The sequence below is a fragment of the Pseudochaenichthys georgianus genome, chromosome 16 (assembly GCF_902827115.2).
Source record: "Pseudochaenichthys georgianus chromosome 16, fPseGeo1.2, whole genome shotgun sequence".
In the NCBI taxonomy this organism is placed as follows: domain Eukaryota; kingdom Metazoa; phylum Chordata; class Actinopteri; order Perciformes; family Channichthyidae; genus Pseudochaenichthys; species Pseudochaenichthys georgianus.
In genome coordinates this window covers 44,875,955-44,890,680 of record NC_047518.2, presented here as the reverse complement: position 1 = coordinate 44,890,680, position 14,726 = coordinate 44,875,955, and the positions used below count along the sequence as shown (strand labels likewise).

The 14,726-nt window shown below is 40.3% G+C and overlaps 1 protein-coding gene across 1 annotated transcript; it reads right to left on the bottom strand.

Annotated features, from left to right (window-relative positions):
• Positions 1–5,868: 5,868 nt before the first annotated feature.
• Positions 5,869–11,375, bottom strand: LOC139435422 (protein PTHB1-like). The gene is made up of 3 exons (XM_071206092.1): positions 11,291–11,375; positions 7,056–7,174; positions 5,869–6,023 (listed from the first exon to the last, which is right to left on the bottom strand). Exons 2-3 carry the CDS (start codon positions 7,165–7,167, stop codon positions 5,869–5,871), a joined length of 267 nt encoding a protein of 88 aa, XP_071062193.1. The 5' UTR covers positions 7,168–7,174; positions 11,291–11,375.
• Positions 11,376–14,726: the final 3,351 nt, after the last annotated feature.

Genomic DNA, 14,726 nt, shown 5'->3' with positions numbered 1-14,726 from the left:
TATACCTGGCAGAGGACATTAAGCTGATGCTAAGTTGCCCTACTAACAGCCTCACGTAGAGCAAGGCAGCAAAGAGGGCTGAAGGGAAGGAGAGAGATTACACAACACCCTGAATGATCCTGGTGTAAGAGCTAACAACACTTGATATCAGGAGTTTAGTGTCTAAATTAAGGCTGTATGTTCTTGTTTTAGGTTATTTTTATGTTTCATTGGATTAAATACATGCGTTTTTGTATTAAATGAACATTCTTTAATGAATATACATTATCAATGCATACCGCTCCCTTTGAAAATATTTGTTTTATTATTTTCGACCCTTGGACTTTACAATGCTTTCGAGATAAATGTTTAAATCTTAAATCCTATACAGCCACCACTGGAATAATAACCAGCACGAGAAATATAACTGAAGCCTAATCACAATCAATTTACGTGAAATAAAAAAGAAGGCTGGAAATGTTGACGTTATGAATGAATTTCAAGCTTTAAAACTATTTGGTACAACCCTACTCGACCCACTAACATATCTATCTGAGTTGGCTGAGATATAACATTCAAAATTGTCACATAATGTACTGTTAAACAAAAAAAACTTAAACCTTTACTACAAATCAGAATAAAAAATCCGATATTTATTTCATCATCCGGTGTCTTTTCATAAATTGCATTAACTGTGCCTTTTAAAAAAGATGTTCACAGGGAAGAGGTAATATAACAACCAGCGCTGCCAACGTTAGCGTGTTTACACTCAGTGAATCTGAAAAGTGTTATACATAATAATCATGTTACCAAGTTCAACCCCAAATTCGTCCTGTAGTTACATTGTGGATTTCACCACATGGAAAACGAAGATAGCTCCAAGACTGAGAAGTTATCCCCCAGTGTGTTGAATGGAAGTTTCCGCTTTAAAAAGCTCACAGATGGAACGTAGGATAAAACGATAGTTGAACTGTCTTTCCAGCAAAGCACAACATGTCTGAATTACATTATGGCATTTGGTTTCTTCGATATGCCTACTCACTATCGAACTAATCTGGGTGAGATTTAAATGTATAGGCAAGGACTTCCGGTGACCAAGATGAGTGAGATGGCAGCTTAACTCGCCAATTAATATACAAATCGATGTAATTTGTATTGGAATGAGAAAGAGAACTAGAAGTCAAAATAAAGGTGACAAACTAGAAAGACAGAATTCCCCAGAGATGGAAGACGCTCAAAGCTCTGTTTGCTCCGTTAGCTCACAACAGTGTTATCGAATGCCGTTGAACTACTAGGATGCGTGAGATTGCGTGTTTTCACCTCTAGTGAGGGGCCCTCCAGGAGGAGGCTCTCCCCTCTTCCTGCCAACGGGGACTTCGGGTGGCGAGGAATCACCCTACCTTGGAAGTCTATGTTTTTCTTTTTACGTTCTACGTTCACTACATGTAGGCCAGATGTTCAGGTCTGTGTAGTTTTCAGTTGTCTTGAGTTTTGTGAATGCAAAGGATAAGGTCATTTAAATGCCGTACAATAATATAAAATTGGTGTCACTTAATGTAAATGGGATGAATAATAAGGTCCTGGCTAAATTGAAAAAAGAAAAGGCCCAAGTACTATTTTTACAAGACACTCATCTGCCTCAACTTTGGTTTTAAAAATACATTCTATAGTTCTTACAAACATAGCCAGAAGAAGGGAGTGGCTATCCTTATTTCAAATGCAGTTCAATTTGAACTTCATAAAGAAGTTAGGGAGTAGGGACAAAGAGGGACGATATGTATTAGTGAAAGGAAACTTGAAAATGCAGTGGTGACATTGGTCAATGTATATGCCCACATTTATTTTTAAAACTCTGTTTGACGTCATTGCATTAGAGACTGAGGGTATTTTAATGTGGTCCTGAACCATACCATATACACTACAAGCCACACACATAGCAAGAAGCACCTGACCAAGTGTGTTAATGCGTCAGTGCAGGAAATGGGACTAATTGATATGTGGAGGGAACTTCACCCTCTAGAACGGGATTATACACACTATTCAGTACCCCATTCTGTGTACTCCAGAACTGACTACTTCTTAATAAATACGGGTGAAAGTCAGAGGATCACAGAGTGTCAAATCGGGGTGGCAGATTTTAGGATCATAAATATGATTAGCTTGTCAATAAATCTGAATAGTAGACAAAAGAATACGATGTGTGTGTTTTGAATACTAAGGCGACCGTGGAACAGTTGAGGGAAGAGATAGAACATATATATAGAGGAGAATGATAATGGGGATGTGGACCCTGGGATACTGTGGGATGCTTTGAAGGCTGTTCTCCGTGGAAAGCTGATCACCCGAACAGCATCACAAAAAAGGCCACATACAAATAGAAAATAGAAACATTGAGAGAAATGGAGACAAAGCGTAAGAGTACAGGGGATCAATCGGCATCACAACAAATGAAGGAAACAAGGGGGGGAGATAAATGAGATCGTGGTTTTTAAAGCAGTCTTATTACGAATCAGGCTCAAAAGCAGCTAGACTCCTGGTCAGACGCCCAAACCAATCAACTACTGTATGAGCCAGATGAGATAGGAAGAATATTTGAAGAGTACTATAAGACACTCTACTCTAATCCACCATTAGCTGATGAAAGCACAATAAGAAACTTCCTTAACTCGCTTGATCTGCCATCTACAGGTGAGATACAGCATGACACCATTAGGTCGCAATGTACGGTTGAAGAGCTGGAAGCTGCACTCGGTAGGCTGAAGAGCAGCAAATCACCGGGCAGCGATGGGTTCCCACCAGAGCTCTATCAAACTTGCACGAAGGAGGTAAACATTATAGGCCAATTTCTCTTTTAAATGTGGACTACAAGCTGTTTGCCTCAATCATCTGTAAAAGATTTGAGACTTTTATGCCAGATCTTATTCATGAAGATCAAACTGGATTCATTAGAGGGCGCCAAACACAAGACAATATCAGAAGGACTCTCCATATTGTAGACAATGCACATACAAAGGGGGTGGTTGGAGGCTCTAGACAGGGCTGCTGTCTCTCTCCTACTCGCTTTGCTTTATTTGTTGAACCATTGGCGCAAGCAATAAGGCAGAGTGAAGATCTGCAGGGTGTCAATATAGGGGGGGGGGGGGGGGGGGATCATATCGTTGGGCTTTTTGAGGATGATGTGGTCGTTTTTCTTGAGCAACCAGATGCATGCTTCCCAAACCTGATGATCCTACTCGACACATATGGTTACTATTCAGGGTATAAAGTGAACGTAACAAAAACTCAAATTCTCCCATTTAGTATTCCCCATCCCAACAAATTAGACTAACTTAAAATGGAATTCCAAAGCAATGACCTATCCTGGTGTAACTACAACCAAAACACTTTCCAACCTGTTTGAAGCCAATTATAACAAAATTGATGACAATATCGGAAAGGATGTAGAAAGGTGGTCCACCCGCCCTTTAGACTTCAGTGCCAGAATACAAACGGTTCAAATGAATATCATACCGAGGCTGCTGTATTTTTTTCAGTCTCTTACAGTTGATGTTCCCCAAAAGAAATCCATAACCTGCGACAGGATGATTTCTAGATTGGTTTGGAATAGTAAAAAACCAAGAATACGATTTACGACACTTCAGTTGCCTAAAAGTAAGGGGGGATGGCTTTACCAAATGTGAGGGAATACTTCTATGCAGCCCAGCTCAGACCCGATTGAGAGTCTGGATGGAAAGGGAGGTGCAGGGTCACACATGCAGGCCTTGGTGGGAGATGATTTGGTGAGGGCTCTGAGAGGTGAAATGAATACGATAGTTGCGTTTACAGTAGAGGTCTGGAATGTTGTAGTAACAAAATACAAATTAAAGAGAGGGATACACGCGCTGAGGTGGTTTGCATACGATTCCAATTTTAAACCAGGGGTGTACGATCCAGCATTTAAAGAATGGGTGCCAAAGGGCATAACAGCAATGTGTACAGTTTCAGAACAGGGTGAATTGATGGGTTTTCAGGATTTACAGGCAAAATACGGTATTACAGACAGGGATTATTTTAGATACATGCTGCTAAGACACCATCCATCTTCTCCCGCTTATCCGTGGTCGGGTCTCGGGGGTATCAGTTCCAGCAGAGAGCCCCAAACTTTCGTTTCCCCTCATCAACCAGCTCTGACTGGGGGTCCCAAGGCGCTCCCAGGCCAGCGAAGAGATATAATCCCTCCACCTGGTCCGAGGTCTACCCCTTGGTCTCTTCCCAGCTGGACGTGCCTGGAACACCTCCCTAGGGAGGCGCCCAGGTGGCATCCTAACTAGGTGCCCGAACCACCTCAACTGGCTCCTTTCGACGCGAAGGAGGAGCGGCTCAACTCCGAGTCCCTCCCTGATGACCGAACTTCTCACCTCATCCCTAAGGGAGACACCAGCCACCCGGCGGAGGAAACCCATCTCGGCCGCTTGTATCCGCGATCTCGTTCTTTCGGTCATGACCCATCCTTCATGACCGTAGCTGAGGGGAGGAACGAACACGGCCCGGTAGACAGAGAGCTTTGCCTTCTGGCTCAGCTCCCTTTTCGTCACAACGGTGCGGTAAAGCGACTGCAGTACCGCTCCCGCTGCCCGATTCTCCGGCCCATCTCACGCTCCATTGTTCCCTCACTTGAGAACAAGACCCCGAGATACTTGAACTCCTTCACTTGAGGTAAGGACTAAGCTAAGACACTATTTTTTAAAAGAGATGAGGCTGAATGCAGATGAATCTTTAGATACTGTAACTGGGGGGATCGTGGATGCGTATCAGCAGAAGGGCTCTCGGATCATCTCTGCTTTCTACCAGGCTTTGGGGGGAAACAGGCGGGAATCGACTATCTACATAAAAGCTAAATGGGAAGCGGAGTTAAACATTTTAATTTCAGAGCAAGAATGGTTTCAAATGTTCGAGGCGTAATTTGCATCCGCAAACTCATTAGTGTGGAGGGGATTCTGCTGGAAGAGCCTGACTCGCTTTTTCATAACACCCAGAATAAAGAGCAGGCAACTTGGTGTGCAGCACAGTGTTGGAGGTTGCGTGGGAACATGGAGGCTGACCACTCGCACATGTTCTGGAACTGTACGAAGAGAAGGTCATATTGGGAGAAGGTTAATGCCGTTGTCAAAATGATGATGGGATAAGGAAACCCAAATACCTGCCCGGTGATGTATCTCGGGATCATTAAGGGTGTTGTGATGGGAGGCGATCTATATTTGACTACGGTTTTACTTGCAGCGAGTAAGAAAGCTATAACTAGGAATTGGCTTAATGTGAACGCTCCGACTCGGGAGCAGTGGCTGGAAATTGTTCAAGATCTTTTTGTCACGGAAAAGTTGAGAATCCAAGAGAATGCCTTCAATAGGAAACGGGAAACGTGGAAAATGTACATGGTTGACACCAATGAGTAAGTGATGACTAATTCATTCCTGGACGGTACGTGTGAATATTGAAGACAACTAGTATTTATTGTGCTTTATTTTATAACTGATTTGTGTGTATTATTTGTTGTTGTTTAGGTTCACTTGTTGTTCTGTTATTATTGTTGTGAAAACTCAATAAAAACATAAATGTAAAAAACCGACTACTTTCTACTTTCTATGTCCAAGAGAGCAATACAGAAATCCTCAAAGTGAAGCTTTAAAAAACGCTTTGATTTCTCTAACAGATTGTCATGCATTTATTTATTACAACACACATGTATTTGTTTGATCCCCCCTCAGAATACAAGTAGGTACTTGTAGTTTAAACTTGTGATTAATCATGATTAAATATAAAATCGATTGAAACCACTAATCTCAACGTATATTCCACCATAAGGCAATCTATTTTAACCCTTCGATGGCCTTCTCCAGAGTTGCATTCTACTTACGAGACAAACTTGCCCACTTCCACCTGGATGATGGCGTTTTTAAGCTGGACCTCCAGCAGCAGGGCGTCAGCCGGACCTCCCTCGCTGGTCTTGTTGACGTTTGGGGAGAATATCCGCAGCATCCCCATGTAGCTGCCCACCACCACCTTGTCTGTTAAGGTGTAAACAAAAAGCGTGACAGATGCTACATGAGATAAGTCAGGATAGTAATAATAATATCTTGGATTTCTATAGCGCCTTTCATGATACCCAAGGTCGCTTAGGAAGTTGGAAGTTATTACGCCTAACAGCAGCCTGTCATCGCTTTCCCTTTGTGAGGTGCTAGCACTGTCGCTGCTAAGGTAAAACGAGATATTTCTTTAACAACACAAAGTTGGAGAAGTGAAATGCCGACTAATTAGTGTCATTTACTCAACCTGAAGTCAATTGTATAAAAGAAGGCATTTGGTGGGAGGGAGTCAGCTCAGCGTCAAAGTCTTCAGGACATCATTTAGTTATCAACACTTTAAATACCGTAGGTACATATTCTAATGTCAAGGTTTATAGTGTAAAAGGGCATAAAACATTCTCATAGAAGTATATAATGGTCATTCCCATGCTCTATTTAGCTAAATTTAAACTTAAACTTGGGGATTAGAAATCTTAACAGACGAAATCACAGAAAGATTGTACGGGCATCCTTTCCACGTGAACATTGAAGAGCATGTCAGTGTCGCACTGCAAATGGCACATCAGTGAATAAAAGCATTCAGCGCTATTGAAACTAATAAAGTCAAAGCAAACCGTCCCACATGTTCTATCTTTATTCCCGATAACAAACGACTTGTATATATCAGAACGGAACTTACCGTCACCTACCTACCATGTTCTGGCTGTGGCTGGTTAGCTTGTTTTAACTCTAGGGAACTGGTCTTCTAATTAAAGTATGGCGTCAAAGTGGTTTGATTTTCGGATGGAGAAATGTGACTCAAAGCAGAGCGGCACATGAAAGTTAGCACACAGTAGATCTTTTGGATCTTTAAGATATATTTGTTATTTTCTTGCGAACATACATCATGATATACTTTGTGTGCACAACCATATGAACTACAATGAAAACATTTAGCTCTGTTTATGTTTAAGTGTCGAGCCGTGTGATGAGACATCTCAGGAAAGGTGCATCTCTTCCTCTCCACACACTGACCGTGTCCGGTGCCACTGTTGTCCACGTCTCCGACACAGAGGCATCCCTGGTCGAACTCCTCCCCCTCGCCAAGCGCTGCCGACCACCAATCACGGGCCTTGAACAGAGACATGCTGCCTCTGATTGGACGGAGAGAGGAAGTGAAGAAGACAGGAGGGAAATGGTTAGACGTGACGTGCCTACATCTGTCTGTTTCTCTTTGGTGTACATTTTCCAATAAAATCAAATATAGCGCTACTGATTTAAAATGTGTAGCAAAATATTGAAATCAAAGCTATTAGCTGATAGAGTTAAAAAAGAAACAGAAAAACAGCTTTTATAGTCAATTGGGTGCCTCGTTCTAGAGGTGTTAGACCGGTTTGGGCCTGAGATTAGTCGGACAAAGTGGAATGTTTCTCATGTGGTTTGTTTGATATTCACTCGGTGTTTAAAACTATTCCACATCCTCAACACAAAGTGAAGGCACAGGACAGCGCTTGTGTTTGCTGTCCACACACACACACACACACACACACACACACACACACACACACACACACACACACACACACACACCACACACACACACACACACACACACACAGACACACACACACACACACACACACACACACACACACACACACACACACACACACACACACACCCACACACACCCACACACACACACACACACACACACACACACACACACACACACACACACACACACACACACACACACACACACACACACACGCTGCTGTATCACCACCCAGCCTACAATTACCCCCTCCTTCTACCCTCCTCTGGTTCTTCTCTTTTCTTTCGGACTCATCCATTCATCCTCCGCTCACTCACAGGTACTGAGCATTCACATCATTTCATAAGTATTTTAAATCGCATTTGAAAAAAATGCTTATGTAATCTGTAGTTGTGTTTGTATTGTTGATGTAATGTGTGAACGAGGCGATATTGAGAAGGTCAAGCTGTAATATGTTATACTGTTGGAGTGGAAGCAGGCCTATTGGATATTTGTGGAGTTAGGTGTGTTTTTAATCGGTTAAGTAGTAGGGATGCCAGCGATTATTCGATTATTCGTTACAGTCTCCATAATCGAATATTATTTTTAAAAATCGATTTTATTTCTATATTTTTTTTTATTATTATTTCTATATTTTTTTATTATTTAGTTTCAACCAAAATAATCGATTATTATTCGCCAGGGCTGCCGAATAATCGATTTTGATCATGGTCAGTTTCTGGCAACCCTATTAAGTAGTCCCTGGTATGAAGAAGTGAGAAACACTGCTCTCGGGCACCACTACAGGGGGCAAGCATTACTTTCTCTCTTCTGCTCGCATATTGTTTCTAATCCTTTTAAATGTATCATTTTTATTATGACAAAAATAAACTATATTGTTATAATGGCATATTGTATATGTATTAGAAAGAAGAAGGAGAATATTCATACTAGTCCATGTAACGACGCCATACCATTCCACATAGCAACAACAGTGTCTGAGTGAAACCGCCGCCAGCTCCATGGTGGAACAGCTACTCCCAAAAGAAGACGTGTGACTTCCGTATTGTTGAACATTGGCTAGCCACTGAGACTTTTCGCACTTTTAGCAACTTGCCGCTCAGAGTCATTTCAGTGTGATGCTCTTGTGGTTGCAGCAATATCTCCCAGTAGTTCGTTATATCATAATCGCAAAAACAGAATGAACATGCCAATAGTATTTTAGGGCTATATTGTGTAAACCTTTGGCAGGTTTAACATTTCATTGAGCTGATGCTTTGATCCAAAGTGACTTTAAGTATCAACCATGAAGACACAAACTCAGAACTGCAACAAATCTGCACGTAAAATAGCTTCAAATAACACAAACCATAGTAAGTACGTGTGTGTGTGTGTGTGTGTGTGTGTGTGTGTGTGTGTGTGTGTGTGTGTGTGTGTGTGTGTGTGCGAGTGTGTGTGTGTGTGTGTGTGTGTGTGTGTGTGTGTGTGTGTGTGTGTGTGTGTGTGTGTGTGTGTGTGTGTGTGTGTGTGTGTGTGTGTGTGTGTGTGTGTTTAAGTGTGATGGTCAAGGTGCAGACTGAAACCGATGGGGTTCAGTCTGCGATAGAAGATCTGATTTCTTCTGCTTGAACAGAATCAAACCCTCTGTTCACTGAAAGAACACTGGATAATCAATCTGCAGCCAATAGCAGAGCAGAAGAGCAGATCACATGACCTGAGTGTGAGAGTCGAGAGGGAAATAAGAAGGGCGGTGGGGGCACGCAGCTTTGCTACTTGCTAAATGCTGAGCAGGTGGAACGGGCAGCTAATCCACGGAGGCCCTCCCTCCCATCTACACTGCCACAAAGAAAGGAGTATTTCACCATCTTCTAAAACGCTCTGAATCCGAATCAGGAACAGGTTTATTGCCAGGTAGGTTTACACGTACGAGGAATTTGACTTGATGTCATGGTGCAGACGTAAAAAATAACATTACAAAATATTATAAATAATTAAAAATATAGTAAAATATTGCAGTATTTACATAGAAACAGAATGGAATAAAATATGGAATATATATTGAGAGAGGCATGTACAAAGATTCTCTACCAATGCTTTTATTGTCAAACCAGGAAATGAAGACACTTAATAAAATATTGTCCCAAAAGCATAGAGTAGTTAGATTGTTTTCTAATGATGCAGAATGAAATGATAATTCTCTAATGACAGCTGGGGGGGAAGCAGGAAGCTATCGGCACTCCTCGCTTATTATTATAGCAGCTTTATGTCTGACAGGCTGATGGATTTGTTCACTTCCCTTGACACAACCTGTTGCAGCAACTTGCCCTAAACAGTTATGAGTTATTTTAAATCAATGAGATGTAAAACATGCCTTTTAATAATGCTTTCTATCTTTCTGTTTGCTTTCTGCCAGCATTACGCCGGTAGAAAAGGTCAATAAACTCCACCTTAGTCCATGTTGTTTTTGTCAGGGCACCCCGTTCAGTCCTCTGTGATTGAAGGCACCCTGACGTCTCTGAAGGCTCAGGGAAAGTGACCAACACTGTTTACGGCTGTACAATTATATATCAATATATCAATAAGACCTTCCTGTAACATTCCCAAATATAACACCAGAAGCATCTGAAAAAAGAACATCTGAAGTCCAAATGGAAGTTGAAACTGTAAGAATCAGAATACTTTATTATCCCAGGGGAAAACGGGTTGCTAAATGTTAGAATAATATACAATTAACAACACATTTTAATTAAATAATATATAAATATTCATGTAAACTTAAAAAGGTATAACTAAAATATAAAATATGTTGTTTGTTTTGTAGCCTTTATTTAACCAGGTGAAAATCCCATTGAGATCAACGATCTCTCTTTCAAGGGAGACCTGCAGCAATATAATATAATAAAAATAACCAGAATATTTAAAAACATGGGCACATTGTACTTCAATATGGAAAGAGGTATTTTTTCCTTAAATATTACTTAAATATGTGTATAACAAGTAAGGAGTATTTCAACTCAAATGAATTAATGGTTCAAGCTGTGTCTTCTCCTATGTATCTTCAGAATGTGTTTACACTAGTCCACAGTCCATTTCAGAATAATATATATGATATGTTTTATAATGATTGATCATTAAAGTGTTATCAAAGCTGGTAAAGGTGCAGCTAGTGAATTTACTCCAGGTGGAACTAAAGTCTGATTTAATTAAATCTCAATTAAAATACTAAAGTATCTCAAAATTGTACTTAAGTACAGTACTTGGGTAAATATAGTTAGTTACTTTACACAACTGCGAGCAGAGCAACTGAATCACAAGAGGATAACTAACAGTCCATCTTATAGAAGACAGAAAGCAGCCGACACATGCCAACAACTACACTATAGCTATTGTGCATACGACAATAAAGCCTCTGTATCTTTGAAGACCAAACACCTGTGGGTTAATTTTTCTATAACTAAGAACACTCTTGTTATTGCAAATATGTCCAATATGACCGAGCATACCAACACTTAAAGTAATCACACATGCCTCAGAAGCTGTATACAGACGGTTACAAATCTGAACTCGCAGCTAACGTCAAGCCGGCAGAATTAACTTTAGCTTAGCTAATTAGCTAGCTCTCCAAGTTACCTGGATACTGAGCAGATATAAGAACAGCCTTATATATATACATATATAAATCCCCGCAGCTGGTGACTAAACACACTCAGGTTTGTTCCCGAGGTTCTCTTACCTTCACGTGCACACGCCGGTCCGTAAAAGCCGATGTGTTGTTCCTCCTCACACACAAATCACATTTCTCACCCACTATCTTGCAGCCATCGTACTGTTGTCATGACACTGACGCTCAACGGGCAAGCAGGGCGTTTATGCGCAGGACCGGAAATGAGAACCGAAAGGACAGCCGGGAAATTGAGTTGCTGGACTGAATCAGAATTCCACTATTCGTCCCACAAAGGGGAACTTTACGTTGTTACAGACAAAGTATCGAAAGAGACGAAGACAATAAAACAATATTATTTAAAAAGGCATTCACATAGTACTTAACATTTAAAAAAAATACAATTGCATTGTCAACGGAGGAGACGGGCGTTTGTGCGCAGGACCGGAAATGATAACCGAAAGGACAGCCGGGAAAATGAGTTTTATATTCAGGATTCAAGATTCAAGGCTTTATTGTCATGTGCACAGTAGCTAGTAGCTACAGTGTAGATATGAAAATTAAAAACGTAAGTCCCCCAACGATGCAACGTGAATATATATATAGGACATAAAGCAAATAAAACCAATAAAAATAGTAAAAGAAATAAAGTAAATAAAAAAGTAATACAAATAAAAATAGTGCAAGAAGAAGTCTTGTAAATACTTGTAAATAGAGTGTGATATATACAATAGATAACTATTTAAATAACTAAATTGCAAGGGGCAAACAGATGAATGCTTATTTATATATTATACCCTCTCATTTTATTTGCCAAATTGTTACCATCTCAAAATACAATCTTATATATTTTATATCCTCTGTTTTATACTCGGGAATAAACATGAATACAATACAACGACAACTAAAATAGAAATATTTAAAAACAAACTTTTACATTGAACTTTAAAGATTTGAGCCATACATACACTAAATGTTGCTTAATAAAAAAGGATATTAACAAATATCATCACCAAGGTGGTCCTCCAGCCTCTGGAACCGTCCCATATACTATCTCAAAATCTCTACCCACTTATCTTCCCTGTATTGAGGCTGTAATTATGTGTATTTGTATTGTGTGTGTCCTCTGTTATAACTTTAAATGGCACACAATCTTTCTTCCCGACAAACATATGATGATCGAATAGCATATGATGATTTGATGTATAGATTAAAGTAGACAAAAGTAAATAAAGAAATTTAAAATAAAACATCTTGGCATCAAAATGCAACATACACATTCAATACAGCAGACATATTAATCCAAAACAGATATATAAGTACAGCAGGGGACATTTTACTGCACTATTAACCATTTTAATTAACATTTTACTGATAATACTAACAATATTTTTACTTCAAATGCAGGATTTGTATTTGTATTGGGTTATTTTCATACACTGTATGTGTGTTGCTTTAGTTCAATAACTTTATGGTGCTTGTTTTTAGCTACATGTCTATTTCTATCTTCCTGTAATATGTTCTACTTTGTAACTTGATCCAAGGGAGGGACCTCGAAAGTGAAAGCGGCTCCATCCACCCTTCCCCTGAGGTTCGCAGCCTGGGCGTCACTCTGGACTCTAGCCTCACCTTCAACTCCCACATCTAGGACGCAAGGTGAACCTCGAAAAGTCCTCTCGAAAAGAAATCCCGCTCCACAGAAGTGGAACTACACAATCTTTAGTTCATAAAAAAGAACGAGTCATGCTTATCCACCAAAAAAAAGTTCGTCGCTAAAATTCCTGCCAATTCTTCTATGCACGTAATTATTGGCTGAACTAGTCCCTTCAAAGCGTAATAATATCTTGGTCCAAAGTAGTGCCACGGTTCGTCACGTGATCGTGCTACACCAATTGGGTAGCTGCATATTGTCAACAGAAGTGAAAGATGGCCGCCTACATGGTTGCGCTAAACCAGACCAAATGGATTCTAAACAGTGCAGTATGCTTGTTTTATGTCATGTTTTGTCATATGTCTTAATACATCACTAAGTCCGAGGTATTTGCGTTATATACGCGGTATTTGTGAGAGGTTTTACTATCTGGGAACAGAGTTGACCATCGAATCAACATTGACTAGCAGCGTTTATCAGCCAACTCCAGCTACAAACAATTTCCCCACGGGGATTAATAAAGTATATCAAACTCAAATGTATCAAACTATCATTCCTGGACTACCATGTTGGCATCGCTAGGTTCATTGGCTGAGCTTGTGGATGATTCCATTAGACTGAGGACTTTTTGTCTGTATGTTGTTACCCTGTACACGTTAAATGCACTCTTAAAATTACTTGATTTCATACATAGCTGCGTCCAAGAAGAAGGTTAACTTGTTACGTTAAGTAATTTAGATCAATAAAAAGCAGTACTTCCAGTCTGAAGACTTTTCTTTTTGTCGCTGCTTTTAATGTAACTATTCATATCTTAGACTGCACTGTAACTTTTATCCATGTATTTTTTCTTCTAATGTTTATTTTATTAGTACAAAACAGAATAAGGACATGTAATGGAGTATAATTGATTGGTGTCAGGTGATCGTGATCCGCAGCCACGGCTGGGCGGAGCGGCTGATTGGTGCTGTGATTGCCTCAGCTGGTTAAAAGAGTCCTGCTGATTATACTCTGTGTTCTAGTTTGGTTTTGAAGCCACACGGTTTTTGACCGCTGCATTGCATTGCACTGCAGAGAAGAGACTATTTGTTTATTTAAAGGACGAACACTGTTTCAACCTCGTCTGGTAAGATACGATAACTTGGAAATAAATGTACCAAAAACAAACGTATCTCTGAGTGATGTGTGAGCGCGTCGGCCAGGCGCTAAAACCAAAATAACAGAAAAGAGCTTAAGAAAGGTGGAAAGAAGGCTCTTTTATTCCTATTGCTCACTGTCAGTGTCAGGGCAGTCATCGTTCTCTTCCTCTGTTTCTTTTTTATTTGCACAATTTGAGCAACGACATAAGTCTGTGCAACAGAGTCCTGCAGAGAAGCATGAACATCTGCAAAAGGGCAAATGACCAGGCAGCAATAATGAGGTCCTGTCTCAAAAGAGAAATGAATGCTCCATCACCTGCTGGATATGGTTGGGAAATAGAGGATGGGAACTTACACGTACCCTGGATGACAAGAAATCCTGCCCCTGACAGCGTGTTGCATGTGATACACTGCAGCTGCAAAGAGTCTGCCTGTGAGAAAGGCAGATGTTCATGCTTCTCTGCAGGACTCTGTTGCACAGACTTATGTCGTTGCTCAAATTGTCAAGTAGACTTTTAGCCTGACCTCGAGTAAAAATCTAATTGAATGCACACATTTCTGAAGATGTTAACTTAAAATTAACATTATAAACCTGAGTAAGTACTGATCTTAATAAAGCTGAAAACTATGACTTCTTTTGTGAGAATTACAGCCTTGCATTACCTCCTTTTGTCATGATAATAATATTCATTGAAGGGTACCTGGATAAGGACAGCTTTCA

Coding starts and splice junctions, on each gene's coding strand:
- LOC139435422 (XM_071206092.1), bottom strand. CDS start 7,167: ATGTCTCTGTTCAAGGCCCGTGATTGGTGGTCGGCAGCGCTTGGCGAG. Junction 6,024..7,055: donor CAACAGTGGCACCGGACACG/GTCAGTGTGTGG, acceptor ACACCTTAACAG/ACAAGGTGGTGGTGGGCAGC.